This window comes from Mchenga conophoros, linkage group LG14 (genome assembly GCF_057382185.1).
Source record: "Mchenga conophoros isolate Kocher_MC1m ecotype Shallow Benthic linkage group LG14, M_conophoros_male_GT1.1, whole genome shotgun sequence".
Lineage (NCBI taxonomy): Eukaryota > Metazoa > Chordata > Actinopteri > Cichliformes > Cichlidae > Mchenga > Mchenga conophoros.
Genome location: NC_140539.1, coordinates 8,010,617 through 8,031,573, shown reverse-complemented (window position 1 = coordinate 8,031,573; position 20,957 = coordinate 8,010,617). Strand labels below are relative to the sequence as shown.

The window sequence follows — 20,957 nt, the reverse complement described above, 5'->3', positions numbered from 1 at the left end:
ATCAGCGTTTAGCCGCTGAACGTTTGCATAACTAGACCTACATGAGAAGTGCAACCATGTTGACACTAAGGGATGAAATTTGTACTCTTTTTTTTCTTTATTGCGTGTAGCATCCTTTGTCCAGCAGGGGGCATGTTTGACGCACAGCAGGGAGCTAAATGTGTCAAGTTGGATCATACAGCATTCAGTGTATGACCACTCATTATGTAAGCGAGAAGAAGAGACCATTGTCTTCAGCCTAGTGAGGAAAATGAAAAATGGAGCAGATGCTCATGTTTCCTTTATTACTGAAATGTGTTTATGTATGTAAAACAGCACATAAAGAACATTTCTCTGTGCAAATACATTTGGTACTTCAACAACAACCACAGAATCTCAGAAAAAAAAAAGAAAAACGTTTTTCTAGGTCCTCTGAAGTAAATACAATATGCGTACATCTGTCAAAGGTAAACCCCTTTACTTGTGTCAAATAAGAGGGTGAAAGTGCATCAAATACAAGTTGGGAAAAGGTCAAGCAGGATGATTGAAAGCGACATCAGATTTAGAAGGGGAGGGGGGGGGGGTGTTTAATAATCAGGTTAAATTGCTTTGCTCTTTCCCCCTGCAGTGAGGTAGGGATACTAGTGCTTATAAAAATTTTAAAAAGAAAGAAAAAACACTTTGGTGTCCAGATTGAATTCAAATTCTATATTAAATGCTGTCACGGAGTTAGAAGATATCACAGTATTCAAATTCACATTTGTCATGGAGCACATTTGGCAGTGTAAAGGTCTCACACTGCACCCCTAATAAATAACCGTATAGGTTATAGCAACAGCAACATTCACAGACTTTACCACTGACTCATGATAAAGCCTGTGAGCTTCAGCCTCTTTCATCCTAGTGCATTACATGCAGACCCGCAATGCCTTTCAGAGCTATAAATTACATCATCTAAATTATATTATGCTTTAGTTTACTCCAGGCACCGGAATAGCACAAACCCTCTCAGACCATATTGTACTGTTTTTCTCTCTTGAATGCCTCTTCCTAATCCCAGCCACACACAGCTCACGGGGCTCTTTATGTATCCAGAGGTAATTATGACTCACAGGATGTCTCAGGAGCCAGAATGACACCAAATGTATCCTTTTAGGAGTTTTCCTTCATAGCTTTAAAGATGTATCACTGGCTTTTCACACATGGCTTTAAAGGAAGAAAACGGGCGGGTTTGGAAGCAGCTGGGAGTGGAGCCTGGATCATTTAGCAAACAAGGGCAGGTTGCTTCCTTCTTCAAAACCACACATTTTTCATGAGCAAGTGTGCTAAACATTGGAAACCCTGTTTCTCATTGATGTGATGGGAGAGGGAAATCCCTTCCAGCACCCACAGCTGGGTGCTGTCTGCAGCAGGAGGCCCGTGCAAGATTTCCATTATTATAACAGTGACGTTTTGCTTCATTCAGCAACAAGGTGAGGCACACGAGTCAGGAGACGCACCGTCTCTTCCAATTAAAAAGAAAAAAATAAAATAAACCTATTAAAAAAGCCTTGACCTTTCAGTAGCCAAACATGCACAAATGAGGCAAAACACAGGTTCAAAATCACAAGCTTTGCAGTTTTCCTGCAGTGGTACCCTGCAGGGCGAGGTTAAAGCACAAGGTTCATGAAGAGTCCTTAAGAAAGGCTGATCACTCCCACACCTCTGCACCTGTCAACTATTTACAAGGTTAGATTGTGGATGCATCTTCTACTGTACCTGCATCTGCATCTTAGAGGCTCTCCATGCAAACATATACAAGCAACCCTTCATAAGAACCCTGGAAACTCAGTTAATCTCATAACTGAGATGAGATATCAGCAAATATCAGTACATTACAATAGTGCTTTGTTGAGATATGAGTGAACGATCGTGGACAGTTATCATACAGTGATTGGCATAGTGGGATATGCATATTATTCAGCAGGGTAAGGTGGTGAGGGTGTCAAACCTTGGAAATAAGCACTTCAACATTCAGCCATATACAAACCAAATACAGACTTAGGCCCAGGCAGAGGGTCTAAGACTTGGAGTTCACTCATGGAGATGCCCAGACTGCAAATTCAAGTGCATAACTTAAGGGAAGAAAAAACAACATATCAAGGATCATGTCGGCCTATTGCTCCAACAACATGAAGGCCTTCGGGTGTTTGCTATACTCATAAAAGGCCATTTTGGGCAAGATTTATTCCTAGAAAAGTAAAGGGAGCAGGAGTTGCCAGTACTATGTACATCACCACCCACACACCCACAGCAGCCTGCAACATCTCCATCGAAAGTCAGAGGCGGCAGCCTATCAGGCGTTTCTCCGGGAGTTACTGGTGGCGGATGAGCGGCCTGTCTCATGGTCCGGTCTGTATTTGAGCCAGCAGATGAGCCATGTGACGACGACCGAGAACATGGCCAAGATGCTGGCTACCGACAGGCAAATGGGTCCCGCCGGCGAGGGAGGAATGCTGTGGCTGTGCACAAAGATCAGGCCCATGAACAGCAGCACCAGCATGGAGAGGAAGGAGAAGATCACGCACACGCAGCCGGTGGTCAGCGCCACCCTCTTGCAGCTCTGACAGCTGTCGTAGCGCACCGAGTCCTGGGAGAGGGTTGTGGCCGCGGACACGGTGGTGGACGGGGTCGCCTGACTGGCGCTGGACGCCCCCGACGCCTCCTCCCGGCGGAGGGCGACGAGAGCCGGGTGCAGCGGGGGAGGGTACGGCGGCAAAGCGTCCTGAGGCAGGGGGTCCGAGTCGATGTAGAGCGGGAAATCCTCCGTCACCTTCGTGTTGTTGGGGAGGTTCTGTATCCGATAATCCGGAACCGGGGTCCGGTGGCGACAGACGGGGCAGCTGATGCGCCATGGCCGCTCCTCCCGAAGGTGAAGCGTGTTCAGGCACTCCTCGCAAAACGTGTGCAGGCACTCTAGGATCTTGGGAGCCCGGCGGTCAAGGTCGAAATAATTGTAGCAGATTTTGCACTCGTACTCCTCGTAGGGAAACGCCGAGGAGGCCTCGCCGGGGGGTTCCGCTCCACTCGATGCCAGATCTACCTCTGCCATGTCATCTTTCGCCATTCACATTCTCCGGTGAACACAAAGGGAGCTGGCGGACAGATGCTGATGACGGTGCACGTCTCTCCTTCTCTGCCCCCTCCTCTCCTCTCCCCTTTCATTGAAACGCCATCATCCGTGTGCAGACATCACCGCTCATGTGTTTTCTTTTTTTTATTGTTGTTTTTGGTTCTTTAAAAAAAAAATAATAATAATAATCCTCCCTCTGCGTCCTTTTCATGTGGAGCCGCACGGACGCAGTTCGGGATCCAGGTAAAATATTTCAAAAGAAGCCTTCGTTTCCTGTTCGCCTGTGTGGGAATAGATGATGTAATGGTGGTGACTCCGGTGGGAAGGTGGGGGGGGGGCTCATCCATCCAGAGAGTCCGAGAATCCCACAAAACAGAGAGAGAGAGAGCGAGAGAGAGAGAGGGGGGACTCTGCGTCTTAGAGTCCTGTTAGAGAGCTGCTGTTGCTGTTCCCGCTGTGGTAGTGCAGCAGGCTGCCTATGATGACAGCCATGCTGGCTGGGAATTACGTAGACCCTGGCTCACAATAGGATGCGCTTATTTGGTCAACTGGGGGCGTCAATTCTCTGTTTCCTGTAACACGAAACATCAAAACTCACACGGTGTTCTGGCAGACAGAACGCGGTGTGTGACAGTGCAGAGCGACAGTGAGCATCAACAAGTTTCACGTGAACCAAGGAGGCTCTTCAGAATCATTTACACCTGTAGTCTGAAAAATACATAGCTGGTGTAGGCTGTAGATGGAGGACAGACAACAATCATGGTCATAGTCGTTTCGAACTTCATACCTGCCCCAGAGGAAGTGAGGGACTAAAGCTGAAGCATAACATCTGAACATTTAGGGCAAATCCAATTAGCCGTTGGGTTATCAAATTAAACTCTAAAGTATGAACATGAGCTCTCAAATGAGAACCCTTTGGAGAGGTATTTTAAAGAATGAGCAGAATTGGAATCATCTGAGACACACATTTGGTTTGACCTAAGGCCAGGGTTCTCAACATGCAGCTCGCAGGCCAGTGACGCCTCCTCTCTAGAATCTTATGCAGTCCCTCAAACGTGAAAGGAAAGAACGCATTAATTCATACAGAGTTTTAGTTGCTGTAGGGCAGGCAAATACTAATGCAATCAAATGCATCCTACACCCCTTTTCACCTGATGTCGGAACCTTCCATTCCATCAAGTCGCTGCGGGCTGTGTCAGCCTGACATTTCTAGGGAGCTGCACTTCAGGTTAAGTAGAAAGTCACTTTGTAGAGTTAGAGTTTCCAGTTATGTCGTTACAGTGCAGATTTCCCACAAAAGTCTAAATCAGGCATAAAAGGTGAAAACTCAGAGATTTTTTATGACCTACCCTGATACATATATATTTCTAGTAGTTCCTCTCTCACACCGCAAAATACAGGAAGGCCAAACTGACTCATTAACATTTTGCAGCACGCAATTTACTGCTAATTGGCCTAAGTGTGTCTTATTTTTGCATTTAATATTGAAATGAACTGACTGCACCTGTGTTTAGAAAACTGTGGAACTTTTGTAAACACCTGTAGAACTAACCACACTTATAAGCACTCACACGCTATTTCACCCTGTTTAGTAAACCTGGTCCACAGTGGCCCAAACTCTGGTTTATTTGTGCAAGGGACCAACTGCCCAGAAGCATCCATGGTGCATTTGCAGAATGTGTGAGGGCACCATGAATGCTGAATGTCATACACAGGTTTTGCCACGCAGAGTCGTCTTTTTCAAAGAAGGTGTTGCGTATTTCAGAAAGCCGGTACCTTCCATTATAGCAGGATGGTTCCATAGACGAATAGTGTGGATTAACTGCTGCCCAGATCAACTGAAAAGAGTCAGAACAATAAGCAGTGAAAAACACAGCAAAGAACACCCTCGGACTGTTAAGAAGCCAACCTCCTATTATATGATTGAGCAAGATGGAAAAAGTTTTATTCCAAAACTACAGCAACTGACCTCCTGAGTTCCCAAAAACCTGCAATATTAGTGATGTCAGCATAAGCACAAAGAAGAGGTGATGCAACACAGTAATAAGCACTGTGTTATCATATTTAAAATGGGCAAATATTTGAACATGTCAGTTTTCATTGTACCCTTTCCATCTGAAGAGGTTAAATTATGTCTGAATCACTGCATTCTGTTTGTAATCACAATTTACTTTGCACTCTAACAGGATGATATAACCGATTTTTGTATTAGGTCCCAAGTAACCACGGGTAAGTTAGTTTACTGTTTGGTTATTCAATGATATGAGAAAATGAGCACCAACAATGAGTTTAGGTTTTGCACATATAAAAGTGAACATGATAATGTCTACAGAATGGTCACAACTGACCTGTATCCACATCAGAGCTGTTCCCAATCAAAGCTCACTGCTGTACTGTACAGTTAAGTCTCTGCTGTGGTGAAAAATCACAGGCAGATTAATTTTGTGGATAACCACCTCATGACCATAAAATGTTGATTTACGTAATAAACATTTTTTGAGGGTGAATTGAACATGTGCACTTGGGCTTCGTGGAATAATGTTTATTATTATTTTAAATCAATGATCAATTAATTATTGATAGAAAAACAAATAGTTATTATTAAGAAAATACCTATAGCCTGCAGAATATGATGTAGAAATGTGACCCTGGCAAAGGTTTCCACTTAGGGACCTGACACATGACACAAATAAACAAAGCATTGAAATCATAAAATAAATCTTAAGCTTAAAAAACCAGAAAAATTAGAAATAAATTGAATACTATAGACTGAAGTCTGATGGGGTAAATCCTGCCTGTATTTTAAGCTCGGGAGAAAAGACAAGTCATTACAAGAAAACATAAAGTTTCAGAAAAGCCTGTTAAACCTCTTAGAGCAGGCGTGTGGTCTGAGCCTGTGGGAGAAGCACATCACTGAATCTGATAAACCAATTAGTGGAAAAGGGAAACTTGTGTTTTGAGACAAATGCTCACAGTTATGGCAGTTTACTGCAAAAAGCCACACAGTTTGACTCTTCAGACACTCCTTAGTAATAGCTCAGTAAGAATCCCCGTGACATGCTGATTTAACTTAAAACCTTCTATGAGCGCAGCCTTCGACCACTGAACTTCTGTTGTGCGGTTGTCAGCAACATGAAGATACAGCCCCATCAAAAGCCCTGCTATCATGGACATGCCATAAATCTTCCTCGTGCTTGCTATAAATACTTGATGATAACACCTGAACCAGCCCGGTATAAAGGTCGCACTAACTTTTAGCTACTGGTGAGCAACTAAAGACTACCGGGTCAGCCCCCTTTTGTAGTTAGCCCCGCCTCGCTTCGCACACCTGTGACGCACGGCGAGCCGCACCTGTCCGCCCTTCTACAACCTGCCCCCTGGGATGCGCCCCTGCTTGGGCTCATATCACTTTCCACTACTCCTCTTGTCCGGAACATCCTCATCATCTACTTCCTTTCCGTAGTTTGTGTGTGTGTGTGTGTCTGTGTGTGTGTGCGTCTTTGTGTGAGTGTGTATGTCGGTTCACCTGTCGCGCTGCATGGAGCTCCTGACTTACCTCCACGATTCAGAGCTCGTGGCCCGGTTCCAGCGGCGATGCGGACTCTTCCTCGTCGAAAGCGCGCATCTCAAGCCCGAGAGACCACGTGGGCAGCTGGTGAGGGACAGATTGGACCACCAGGACCGCAATTCCAACTATAAATACAAGGAGAATGGATACGCTTCACGTGTAAGGTTTCTCCTTTAGTTCAATCAAAGCAAAGTGTTCATTTTTATTTATTTATTTATTTCAGTCCTGCTGTGTGGCATTAAATTCTGTAGGATAAAGCACAGTTGGTGTCGAATCTCTGAGAATTCACTTTCGGGTTCATTAGATTTATTTGAGATTATGCAAAACAAGCTGTCTGGCTTTTCCCGTTTGACTGGCTGCTTCTGGCAGCCAGCAGATAGCCATGTGCACTATAACAAGTTGGGTCACACACTCACATGTAACAGTGGCCTTGTTGTTTTTCTAAGTAACGTCACTGAGTGAAGATGTAGTCAGGTTACATTCTGACTTAAGAATGAAAGATTTCTTGATAAACGGATCAGCACAAAGCGATATGGATGTTTTTAAAGGCTAAACCTCAGTAACTGCATTATATCTCCTTCTATGAGACTTATATACCGACAGAAAAGGCTGTGATGTCCTCTGTGACTCTAGAGGACCTTTGCCAGGTTAATTTCCCCCCATTATGCCACAGTGATGTTGTAAGTGTGTCTTGGAAATGTTTATAACATAAAGTGGAAGTGCCGGGTTTGAAAGCAGTGGGGATTTACTAGGCAATGTGAGGTTTAATAGGAGAGTCTAAGCAGTTGCATTATGGGAGATGTTGGACCCATGAGATTAAAACTGCAATTTAGGTGTCTCTGTGAATCCACTGGTTTCATGATAGTCATGCTTGATTAAAGGAATCCTATAGGCTTCAAACTGCCTGCTTTTTAAATGAGGAAGCTTTAAAAGAAAAGTGATATGCCGCAAACAAAAGGTGTGTCTGGTCTGATCTGATCTGACAGACAGCCAGGCATTATCTGTAGGCAGCTTGTTCCATGATGTTTGCATTTCATGTGCAGGACTGTGGTAGGCCTCGTTACGAGGTGAGGAACTGGCCGTTGCACTTCCTCTTCTTGCTGTCGGCCAGCCTCGGGCATGAAATCTTCTACATCACCTGTCTGCCCAACATACATTGGAGCGTGGACCCTTTCCTGTGCCGCCGCCTTCTCAACATGTGGGCCGTAAGTCGCAGCTGGAGAGAGTGTGTCTTTGTGTGTGAGTGTGTGTGTATATGTCAGTCAGACTGCATTAGCGTGCACAAGCCTCCAGTCTGATGTCTTTTTCCTTCACAATGCCACATCTCTTCTCTCTGCTTCTCTGCCTTCTTCTCTCTTCACCTTTCAACCTCCTTTCATCCTTGCCCCCCCCCCTCTCCAGTGACCTGTCTCTGACACCATCATGTGCATATATCCCCAGGCCTTGGGGTGGGGGGCACAGGGGCCAGCCTGACCAGGACCCCTGACATGGTGAAAGGCCACACATGAGGACACATCAGTGGGAAAGTACTGTTAGGAGCTCCCCTTCAGATGTGTATTCTGGCAGAATCAAGCGCATGATGACCCTGAAAACATGTCAAACCCCAGAAGGAGTCTAGATGTAGACACACACAGACGGCCTCACTCTTTGCAGTGTGTGTGATGGGCAGTGTGTTTTCATGCCCTTTGTGTCCCTGCCCCGAATGCTGGGTGGATGCCCTGTATCTGAACTCCGTGTTTTTTGGGGGCGGGGTGGAATAGATATCATTCTTCTGGAATCCTGGCTGCACCATGCCCCTGTGTGAACTTTCAAACACACGCATAAACAGCTACACACACACTCGCAGTCCCCATCTCACTTGCTAAACACACTCATTGCCCTCCCTCTAGTTAGACATTACCAGCGTTGCTGTGTGCTCTCCTCCCCCTGCTCTACCAGCAGAGTGTTTTATTGGCCTCGTCGGTGCATTTGAGTGTTCTCTCTCTCTGGACCTACCATTTGGTCTGTCAGCCCTCGGGGCGTGTCAACCCGCACCTCTAACTTCTCAAAGCGCCCCGCCATTGTGTTGGTGGAGTTATCTGAGGTTAATGCAGGGCTTTGCACCCCCCGTCCTCTCTTCTGTCGCGCACATAAACAGCAAATCTTCGCGCTGGCAGCACGGATGCCACATGCACCCTTGTGTCCTTCACTGCTCGCTCTTGGCTTTACTTAAACAATGACTTTGGTTGACTTAGAAAACAGTTACTGTGCCTCACCATATGGTCATGAATTACACAGGTGTCATTGTAACATAGCGTTATGCAAATCACATGTGCTGTTTAGAATATCAAAAATTTCAGGTTTACATCCGCACAATTGCATGGTTTTTGTTTTTTTAACCACATGAGGTGTTCTAATATGATGTTCCTACATAGTGATAAAAAGTAATTTTATTCCCAGAAAAAGCCACTTCTAACGAAATGTTAGAACAAACCATTTGATACAAATAAGATTATTCTCAAATGGAAAAGTAAAGGCCCGCTCAGCAAAGACAATTCTATAGAAACTTACAAAGGAGCGCCAGAGGATCGTACTCTAAATCATAAAAGTTAAAAGAACTGCTTAAAACTGTGCCCAGAAGAATAACAGTTTCCACTTCCTTATTAAAGCTATTGCAGTAAATTGCAGAAACCATGCTGTGGGGACCTGGCATATTGGCTCCACAGCCATATTATGGAGGAACGTGACTCCCAGAATGCCCATTGTACAAACCCAGCCCCTATTATTTGTAGTTAAGGAGTCATGAAGTCAGGAAAAAAAAAACGTTTCAAGGCTTTATTGTAAAAGGAATCATGTGATGTTCAATCTGAACACAAAGGTTTTTTTTATCCTGGACTCTACTAGAGGAGCAAAGTGATCTAAGTAATAGGTGGGTGGGGACTTTGTTTGTGATGACCATTTTATATGACATCATGTAGAGCCAACACTATATAAAAACTGTCAGACTCCAAGCAGTCAGAGCTGGATCAGAGAGATTATTTGTACATACACTGACCTTTGAAACTTTGGTCATGTTTAATAGTGGCAGCCACTATGAGAGAAAATAAAATAAAGAATGATAGGTACACTTTAAAAAGACAAAATAATAATGTAAATTCAAACATAAAATTATCCAAAAAGTTATTATTATAGGAAAAAGGCACCGCACAGTGTTTTAATGATTCTGCATGTTATCTGAACATTATGTTGGTGTATAAGCTCAGTTTTAAGGAAATCCATGATAGAACCTCTTGAAGCTGTGATATCGGTGGTTATATTCACTGATACTTCACTTTGTTGTGTGTATTCATTAACAGGGTTAGGGTCCTACCATGATTTATCACAATAATTCTGATGACACATGTATTTTACAGCACCTTGGAGGTCATATATTAGAAAAATATATGAGCTAGCCACCCAGTTTTGAGCTAAGCTAAGCTAAGCCCGCTTAGCATGTCACCATGAACTAACATTCTTGTGTTTTTGACTTATAAACAGTAGCCTGTGGGACCTCCTCCACACACACACACACACACACACACACACTCATTTTCATATCTTAGTGAGGACATCTAATTGACATAATGCTTCTCCTAGCCGCTTACACTAACCCTAACAATCAAAAATGAATGCCTAACCCAAACCCTTAGGCTAAATCTAACCATAGCCTAATTGTAACAATAACACTAAACCACATTTTGAGCCTCAAAAATACCTTTAAACTTGTGGGGATGGGCATTTTGTCCCCATAAGTGACTGTTGGTCCCCACAAGTCTAGTGACATGTCAATTTTCTGTCCTCACAAAGATGTCTAAACAAGTACTCACACCGACACATACATATGCACGCACGCTTGCACAGAGTCTCATCTACATGTTGACAGATCAAAGTCCAAAGCTGCTCTGGCCTCGATCAATATACTTATTCACAGGATCACTCAGAGCATGTGTGAGCTATCTTTAACTCTTCCCCTAATGTGGCCAGACTGTCCCTGGGTCAACCCGTTTGATGTGACCGTTACGATGAGACACTGGGGTGACAGCTTCACTGGAGGCAGCTGAATGTGATGTTTGTGTGGATGGTGAGTTCAGAGCGTGGTGGAGGGGTATCATATCATGCAAGCACTTGAACTGGTATGCAGATCCATTGTGTGAAGGCAGACGGTGGGGGTGCACACTAGTATGGATTATTGCTTGAATACACAGTTGTGACGTACGAAAGGGGTCGGGTTTGCCATTGTCTGACCTCAGTTTATTGTTCACCTCCTGGAGCCAATTATTCTGTCTGTCTCAGTTTGTGTGGGTACAGTCAGTGTAGACGCAAATATTGCAATAACACACTTCATATTCAGTCATGACCAGAGGGTAGGGATAGGGAGAGAAGGGACAGTGTAGTTTTGGATGAGGAAAACAAAGAGGTTTGGGAGCTCTGGTTTACCACCAGAGCTCACAGTGAGAGATACTGTCCATATCCAATGCAATTCTCCATTGCAGAAGTGCCTTAAATCTTTCTTCTGGCCTTTAAGGGGTTTATATAAAAGTCTAGGAAAAAAGGTCTCTATTAATCACTTGATTTGTGATGCCAGTACACACTTACCTAATTCCCCAGTGCCAATTTCTAGGAACTGGTTGGTTTGGCAGTTAAGTACAATGTGTACCTTAAAGGCGGAATTTCTTCGTTTCTGGTTTCCATTTGCCTTTCCCAAGTTTCACTGCCACTCAAAATTAGTTAGTGAGTGTTTGCAGACACATTGACTATGGGTGACTGCTAGAATGTTTTAGTGACCAGCACTATCTTTGCAACCAATTTTACCTAGCAACAGCCCCCAGCAACCACTGCGCAACTGGTTGCAGAATAAGACTGGATGTTCCCAGAGGGGTCCCAAACTGGCCTCTAGGCCTAATAGGTTTGTTCTTTATTCACTACTTTTCGCTAAGTCAAACTTAACACTATGTTATATATATATATATATATATATATATATACAGTCTAGGAATGGCACAAAGGGTCACAACAGCGGGCAGCTCACATATTTGATTTTATTGGATTTGGGCACCAAATGTCCTCCATGATTCAACCCAGAGGGATTTGTGTCTCCTCCAAAGATCAACCTGGGGATCTTTTACTTAGCTGAACATGTTACTCAAACCACACTAGCTTTACATGTATAGTTATCCTCACACAAATTAGCAATGTTTGTTTCATAACATTGCATTAAATGAATTGGCGATTTTTAAACATATTCACAAGCTCATTTGTGCTTTTAGGTATTTTTTTAAAGTCTGAGTAATTATTTCTTCCAGTCTTAAACCTCAATTAAATCTACTGGTTCAGATTTGTGCCTAAAAGACAGAAATGACAGTATCAATCGTCTCATCTAACTCTCGGTTAAAGTGTGCATGTGTTAATTCTAGTCTGTGTAGCAATGATGAACCAGACAATGATGGGCTATCTCTGTAGGAAAGACTCTTTCTATCCCACCTATGAACACAGCAACCCTCAAGAAGAGGTTTTATCAGTCCGAGCTCTGACTTCAGCCTCATCCAGCATATTAATTTATATTGTTTGAGACGGATGTTCAGTGTCCTCACACAATTGGTCCTATCATTTTTCTCAATGTCTATCTGCATCCGTTTCTCTAAATAGTTGCTGCACTAACAGCGGGTCAGAAGATGTCCTCTTATATCATTTGCCATGGTAACAAGCGTTTCCTGATTACAGTGTCAGTGGAGACGGTAATAACAACCTCTCTATTCTCTCCCTTAAACACACACATTAGTATCCTATCTCTCTCTCCATGAACTAGCCTCCCTGCTTCTTGCCAAGACAGCCATTCATTAAATATACAAGGCAGAGCTTTAAATAAACCCGGAGCTGGAGCAGGCTGCCCCATCGAGGGCCACTGGGGATCTCATGAAAAAGAATAGGCAGCACATTTGGCAGGATACACACATCGGTACAGCTAGCGTGCACACCTTGCGCCGACTGTGTCATTGTGTCAGAACCCCTCTGTCTCACTATACCAGCTGGAGACGCTGCATCAGCAAACTCCACTTTCTTCAGTCGTCTGTTCCTTGTAGTAGATTTTGTTACCATACTACTGCAGCAACTGCACTTTATACAAGTGTGAGTCTCTGCTCTTGGGCAGTTTTTCTTTTTTGAGTGGGGACGATGATTACTTATTTATGAGATTGTGTGATTAGCTTTAAAGTGGGATCCTTGCTTCCTCTTTGCATTATTTTATCATCTAATTTTTGCTTTTGTGGCCAGCATACTTTACTACACTCCTGCAGCATTTCTTATTGCTTTATTGTAATAATACGCCATAGTGGAAGGGATGGCAGATATATACCATTTGAAGCTAACAACACGGTACCATAATGCACTACTAAAGCTGTGCTTTTCTATCGTTTGCAGTTAGTGATGTACGTCGGCCAGGTGATGAAGGACGTCCTGAAGCTGCCTCGCCCTTTCTCTCCCCCTGTTGTCAAGCTGGAGACACGTGTAGACGCAGAATACGGACTGCCCTCCACCCACGCTATGGCAGCAACTGCCATCTCCTTCACACTTTTACTAAGCGCCACCTCCAGAATACAGGTGAGCATTTAGGAGAAACATGAAACACAGCAAGCAAGCTTAATGATATCTGTTCCAAACTGGCTCAGATTCACTTTCCGGAGTTTTCAACATCATCCCAGAATTTCCACCAGTAAATGAAGCTGGCTTACATCCAAAATGAGTCACAGCAACAGTAAGGAAAAAGCTATCAACCAGAAAATTTCACCCTCGTTATCACACTATGAGCACTATGGGGACCATAATTACAAAATAATATCATGTTCTGTTCAATAAGTGTTCAAACCTGCAATTACGCCGTGTTTTTACATAGACTTGTATACAACAGGTCTTCATTTTGCAACCACACCAGTTGTACCCTCCTTGCACATTACACTTCAGCCATGTCCATCTGGAACTTCATTACAGTGTCTGTCTGTATAAAACTGAAGTACGTCACATACAATTTGTTGGGTTTTCATGACACTGCAGCTTTAAGGGGAATATATCAAAATCTGCTGGATGGATTGCCATAAAATTTGCTACCTAAAATTACACTATTTAGACAAAAGGATTGAACTACTACACATTACACCTGCAGGAGCTGCTCGGTCATAGATATCCATGCCATGAAGCTCCCAGCACGCAGTTTTTGTGCTGGTATTAACAGTAGAGGAGGTTTGGAGCTCTGAAGTTGCAGTTATCCTGCTAGCAGTTGATTGAGAAATATCTAGGAGAGCAGAAATTTCACAAACTGACTTGTTTTAATGCTGGTATCCTATTACAGTTCATGCTTGAATTGAATTCATGCGTGAATTTTTTTCACAAATGTGTCAGTGAGACTAAACACCTGAATTCAGAGATAAGACTTTAGCCACTACAGTGTATGTCTGTGATAAACTGTAACTTAAACTTCGATATTTCCATCACTGGTTTTATTTAACCACTTGCCTGTTTTTATAATTTGGCTTCAGTGAGAGCTGTAGATAGGTCACTTAGGATCAGTAAAAATTGACATTAAATTGCCATTTTTAAAAAAAGAAATTCCACTGTAAGAATGTCAGGTGACTAGTGGACATATTTATAAACTCCGAATATTCAAACTGTTAGCATAATAATGTCAGCATTAAGTTCAGTGTGGCTTAACATTAGGAATATAAACAAATCATAATCAGCTTCATGGCTGACATGATGTGGACTTTTTCTAAATATTTCTTCTAGTTCAGTTCAATTCAATTTTATTTATATACCAAACAAATTATAACAACAGTTGCCTCAGGTGCTTTATATTATAAGATACAGATAAGACCCAAACAATCAGAGGATTAAGCAAGCATTTGGCGACAGTGGAAAGAAAAAAAACCTCTCTTTTAATGGGAAGAAACTTCCAGCCGAACGATGGGAGAGGCGGCCATCTGTGACAGGTGGGATTGAGGGGAGGGAGGCAGGATAAAACATGTGATGTGGTAGAGAGCCAGAGATTAATAATAACTAAAGATTAAGAATGATGTGGCAATTGATACCGAGTGATGTGTAAACACGTAGAAAGGGAAAAAGGTGAGTGAAGAAGAAACACTCAGTGGATCGTGGTAAGCCCCCAGCAACCTAGGCGTATTGCAGTATAATTAAGGGAGGATTCAGGGTCACCTGATCCAGCTCTAAATATATGCTTTAGTAAAAAGGACATCTTTAAGCTGAATCTTAAAAGTAAAGAGCTTGTCTGTCTCTAGAATGCAAACTGGGAGCTGGTTCCACAGAAGTGGAGCCGAAAAGCTGAAGGCTTTGCCTCCCGTTCTACTTTTAAATATCCTGGGCACCACAAATAAACCTGCAGTCTAAGCGCGAAGTGTTCTAATGGAGTGATACAGGACTATGAGGTCTGTGTGGCCTGATTATTCAAGGCCTTGTACATGTGGACTTATGAGAAAGAGGAAAATGAAACAGCATTTTACTATGATATTCTACACTTACTCTGCAATGCTGAAAAGCCTGACAAATATCAACTTAAATAACTTCAGGCTCTAACATTTATCTCTTTTCTTAAATGTTTATCAAGCTTGGGGTCACAGGCTACGCCCCTGACAGGGCATCCCAGGGCTAACACAATAAGATGATCAGGATATAACATCAATCAGACATTTTCCATGTGGTTCTACAAACTGTTTCTTGATTTGCTACTGAAATAATATTACTGAAACTGAATAGCCATGGTTCATTACCATTGCCTACCAGAGATGATGTAATTCAGCTGCTATCAGAGCTGGGAAGTGTTGGCTAAGTGGATGTTGAACTGTAATTCAGACACTAGGTTTCTAATTAGATGTGCTATTAAACTGCCATTGGATTTTATGGACCGCAGTAAGATTGGGTGTTGAGTTATCCCAGCTAAATGATCGTTTTCTCTCAGATCCAAGTGTCGTCACTGGGATCCTGAGGATGGCGGTTTGGGATGAAGGGAGTGGCCCAGCTGTCCATCACAGAGTCGTGCCTGAGCTGTTGGACAATGGGTGGGGAAGGGCGGGGCCATCAGTCACCATCAGTCACCATCAGCCACACCCGTCGAGCTGCTGTTTGGTCTTCTGATGGACTCCGCTGAGTCAATGACTGTCAGTCCACGTCTCCACCTCCCTCCTCCTCCTGACTCTTCCTCTCTTTATCTTTCCCACTCCTCTGTCGAGTCAATAAAGCAATCAGGGGCTCAATCATAGACTATCTTAGTCAAGCAGTGTGTTTGACTGAGGAGCTGAATGAATGCTAAACCCTTCAGTTTAGTAGTTTACAGTCTCCGGAGCTGTCAGACTGATTTGTGGTTGGATCGTTTAGGCTAGCTCTGTGTCACACTTTGTTGCAGTGGCTGTTCTCAGGGTCAGAGAAATCAGATCAGCACCCCAGGGACGTGCATGTACAGTAGAGCCCTTAAACGTGTCCCGAAATTCCTCAAGGAATCCCCTGAAAGAAAAGAGCATGTATCACTATAGATGAGTAGCAGGCTGTTGCAGAGGCCACTGAATAGCCACAAGGCCTTGGGGCAACTTCTCCCCAAGCAGGTCAGAGGTCACGACAGTCAATCACAGAGTGACTCTTTCCCCCCTCCTTTCTCTGACATCCTTTGTGGCCATTCATAAAAAAAACTCTCTTCATGAACTAGCAGTGAATAGGCTTCCAGCTGCAGAGGACAGGAACAGACAGGAAAAAAGGCAGAGGGCAGGATAAGAGGGGGCTCAGGAGTGGAGGGAGGCCTCTCTTCTCACTGTTATTGAAATGGACGAAGGAAACAAAACCTGCCACTATAGGTAAAAGATGGAGAGACAGTAGAGCAGGGTTGTCAAACATAAGGCCTGGGGGTCAGAATCGGCCTGGCAAAGACTCCAATTCGGCCCACTGGACGGCTTTGAAGAAGGATGGAGATTTTGGACTTTAAACTGTACTCTCATAAGTGCCACAGCTTTTTCTACTGATAAAGACCTCCTCTATGCCCATTTACACTACACCAAAGTAATTTTAAGCTCAAACAGTCGTTCTGAGAGGCCTTCATTTTCTACACCAGGATTTCGTTATCGTGTGTAAAAAGTGAGAAGTGCTGTTGGAATTGCACTTCTTTTTCTTGTATTAAAATATCTCAAGAATTAATTGTGCAGTAAAAACTTCTTTTCATTGACAGACAGGGAAGCTTTGCCCATCCAGCCCACTGAAGATTAAAGTGAGCTGTATGTGGCCCAGAATGTAAAATGAGTTTGACATCCCTGCTGTAGAGGAATAAAGGAGCAGCGACAGGCAGTACATCAACTAGGCAGGCTATATAACTGGCAGAGACGAGCTAAACGCCCAAATGAGGAGCATTGATGAATGGATGATTTGAAGGCAAAGTGGAAAGAAAAAAAAGCACCAAATAAAAACAATTCTTGGGTTTTTATCTTGAAAGATGACTGCACAAGGAAGAATTGCAGACATGCCTGAGCCTGCTGATGGATTTAATCTTTTATCATGTAATCATGTGCGTGTGCTTTTTGCTCCACGGTCGCCGTGATGTCTGCTGATAACGTGGGTATTTTTGTGCCTCAGTTCCAGTTCGGGGTGGGCCTGACCATCGCAGTGACACTGGCGACCTTGGTGTCTCTGAGCCGCCTCTACACTGGCATGCACTCGGTTTTGGTGAGCTATTCTCTCAACTCGCACACACACACATGCACACATAGTACAGTATAAAACATTAAAGCTCAACATGGGATTCATTATTCATTGTGTCTGGTTAAGTTGTCTATCTGAGGCTTTGATCCAAGACTCAAAATTCAGCAGGCACTTCATGCTGCCTTCGTTTAAATGGGAAGCATCAGCACTTATGACTCATGCAGTTATTTTTTTATCACGTTTATTAAGACCATAGCCATTTAAAATGTGGGATTACGGGAAATATGCTCATCTGCTTTCTTGCTTGCGAGAAAATTCCCAAAACATCTGACCCTAATATCCAGTCACGCTGAGACTGAATGGTAGTTGACGTCTTTTATGGTTTCGAGTGGCGTATGTCACGCTGGTCAGCCACACAGAGGCCACACTATTCAGATTTGTGCACAGCACCATAGTAAAATTTGATCTTTATTTACAGTGGAGTACAAGAAGGTTAAACTACCCATCGTCCACTGTTACAACACCATACCTCCTCATAAATGCACCTTGTAAATCATAAATAATATATACGCCTGGTCAGTTTTTATATGATCTAACTTATGCCTGCAATCCATAAATCTTTAATAATTCCTTTGCAACTCTTTGCAGGGTATAGCACACACTTTCTGCCCAAACACATCTCATTCCAGACATTCCTGAATGAAAAAGCATCGGTGTGCACACAGTCAGATTTACTCTGAATCAGACCTGTCTCCACAATTCTGTCCTCTGAAACATCACAGAGGACACAAACAGAGGTTTACTTGCTTAGGTTGTAAGAAGTGTACATAAAGTCTTGAATGAGAGGTTATGAATGAGACTCATAGCCCATAGCAGAACAAATCACAGGATTCAACAAATATTAACACACACGAGAGGACAAAAGGTGCCTTCATTTGATATTAAAGTCTATTATTAATTACCAGGTCAGATCAGGAGGAACTGGTGTATTACAGTGTGTATTTTTCTCCACCTCAGACAGACGAGTTGTTATACAGGAGCTTTCCTCAGACTGAGACCTGGACTCCTTTAAAGCTGTCAGACATGTTGATTTTAGTGTTGGTAAAAGTCTGTGTTCACTAAAGTTTGGATTTTCCTGTCATTTTTCTGCATAAATTCAAAGTAAATATTGTTATATTGTATCCCTGTAGTGCACGTGAATGGCTACAGTAAATCAACATAAACAGATTTTTATCCAAAATGACCAAAACCGGCCTGTAGTGGTACATTGTTAAGTCCTGTTGTGTTCCTGTTTGAAACACATCAGGAGAGCTAACTGAGCGCTAACAATGGGTCAAATTTTCAGAGTAGACACAAAGGTGATAAGTCTTCTTATCTGAGTTTTGTCAAGATAAAAAATACCTGTACCTTTCTGTTTTATTCCTGATGCATTCGTTGTACAACGCCAAAACTTTAAAAAAAAATTGGTGGAACACTGTGTAAAATGTAAATACAAACATGCAATGATTTACAGACCTCATGAACTCATATTTCCTTCACAAGAGAACGCAAAAAGCATTTCAAATGTTTAAACTGAGGAAAATGTGAAAAATAGTGGTTCACTTTGAATTTAATGGCACCAAGACATCTCAAGTTAGGGCAGGGACTGTGTTCGCATAGTGCAACAGTCCTGGGTTGCATTTCTCATTTCATATGGATTGATGCCAAATGTTACAGGCAAGTCAATTATGCACACACACTCTAAAACAAAGCCATGCTGTTATAATAGATGCAGCATATGATTTATCATTGTCTTGCTGAAATATGCAAGACCCTTTCTGAAAAAAACATTGTCTGGATGGGAGGATGCGCTGCTCTAAAACCTACATTTACCTTTGAAGACTGATGGTGCCTTTCCAGACGTGCAAGCTGCCACTTCTATAGGCAGTAATGCACATCCATCCGATCAGAGCTTTTTAACTGAGTGCTGATAACGAGCCAGATGATCCTGTGTTTTCCAAAAAAGAATATCACATTTCAATTTCTCTGACCACAGAGCAGTTTTCCTCTTTGCCTCAATCTATTTTAAATAATGTTTTCATCCAGAGAAGACTTGTTGTATTCCAGAGCGCATGCATTGATTTCTATGACAGAATCTTGACTGTTTTTAGTGCAGTGCTGTGTGAGGATGATGCATGCCTGATGAAAACAGGCAGCCAATATTGATTTTCCACCTTGTCCCTTGCACAGAGATTTCTCCAGAATTTTTTGATGATTTTATGACTGTAAATGATGAGATATTTAAAGTCTGATGAACAGTATTCTGAAATTTGTAGTTTTCTGTAGATTGGTGAAACTCTGTCTCTCTAAGCCGCTCTTCTTATAACCAATCACGTTACTGAGCAGTTTCCAAGTAACCTAATTAGTTGCAAGCTGTTTCATTTTATCCCCAATTCAACATGAGCTAGTATTTTCTTGAAATAGTGAAATGTCACAGTTCAAACATTTGATGTGTTTCCTATGGTCTTTTGTGAATAAAATGCGGGTAGATGAGATATGCAGATGCATGGCAGCATCCCTTTTTTTTTTTTTAGGAATTTGGTTTATAAGTGATTCTTCTTTTTCTGCCTCCAGGATGTTATCTGTGGGATCTTGATCTCTGCCGTGCTGTTAGGGGGCACCTATCCCTACTGGGAAACAATGGACCACTTCCAGCTCAACAACCCCATCTCCCCCATTGTAGTGCTGGTACTGTTCTACTTCCTCTGCTACATATACCCAGAGCTGGACCATTACAGCACCACACGGGGGGATACGACCACCATTCTGGGAACGTGTGCCGGGGCCTCAGCGGGGTACTGGGTGAATCAGCAGCTGGGGCAGACGTTTGAGCCTGAGGGCATGTTGCCTGTACCTTTGCCCACACTGACAGCGAGCGCACTAGCGTTAGGCACTGGCCGCTTCTTGGTGGGGGCTGTAATACTGCTGGCAACTCGGCAGATAGTGAAAACGGTGAGCCTGCACATGTTGTATTCATGGTACAAAGTACCGAAAAGTGACAACAATGCCAGGAGGAGGAAAGAGATTGAAGTGCCTTCTAAGTTTGCCACATATACATCTGTTGGGCTGGTTAATTCTATACTGGCCAACAGAATTTTCCTTTTTTTGGGACTGTTATGACCTGACTGATCAATATGATCTGAACAAAACCGAACCTCATATTTATCTCAGTGTTCTTAAAATGATCATTTTTTTGTAATACGTTGCAAGATTTTCAGAAAAAGTTCTCAGAGGGAATGATTCACAACTGTGTACTTGTGACTGACCTGTAACTGAGTTGAAAGAAAATAAAACATTTTGCTTAAATAAAATTTCGTGTTTAAAAGCTTTGTTTCACATGCTGAACACGTCGTTTCCATTTCAGAGCACACAGGTCCAAGTTTCTTGTTACTTTTGCAATTGGGAGAACCACACCTTAAACCTGATTTGCTCATACCAAATCCAGTATAACTGAATCCTGACAAGTTAATTTCAGCCAAACCCACCTTTGTCCTCTCAGCAGGTTAGAGCATGCAATCTGTTACACCATGCTGGCCTGGTTACTTTGTCTAGTGCAGG

At 43.0% G+C, this 20,957-nt stretch overlaps 2 protein-coding genes across 2 annotated transcripts; one reads left to right on the top strand and one right to left on the bottom strand.

Moving 5' to 3' along the window:
- Nucleotides 1–263: 263 nt before the first annotated feature.
- On the bottom strand, nt 264–3,231 carry rnf228 (ring finger protein 228). The gene has a single exon (XM_085245022.1). It carries the CDS (start codon nt 3,083–3,085, stop codon nt 2,315–2,317), a length of 771 nt encoding a protein of 256 aa, XP_085101148.1. The 5' UTR covers nt 3,086–3,231; the 3' UTR covers nt 264–2,314.
- A 352-nt stretch (nt 3,232–3,583) lies between these two features.
- Nucleotides 3,584–20,724, top strand: sgpp2 (sphingosine-1-phosphate phosphatase 2). Its single transcript, XM_085245021.1, has 5 exons — nt 3,584–6,818; nt 7,703–7,864; nt 13,095–13,274; nt 17,295–17,384; nt 19,974–20,724. The coding sequence occupies exons 1-5, from the start codon at nt 6,606–6,608 to the stop codon at nt 20,517–20,519; spliced, it is 1,191 nt and encodes a 396-aa protein (XP_085101147.1). The 5' UTR covers nt 3,584–6,605; the 3' UTR covers nt 20,520–20,724.
- Nucleotides 20,725–20,957: the final 233 nt, after the last annotated feature.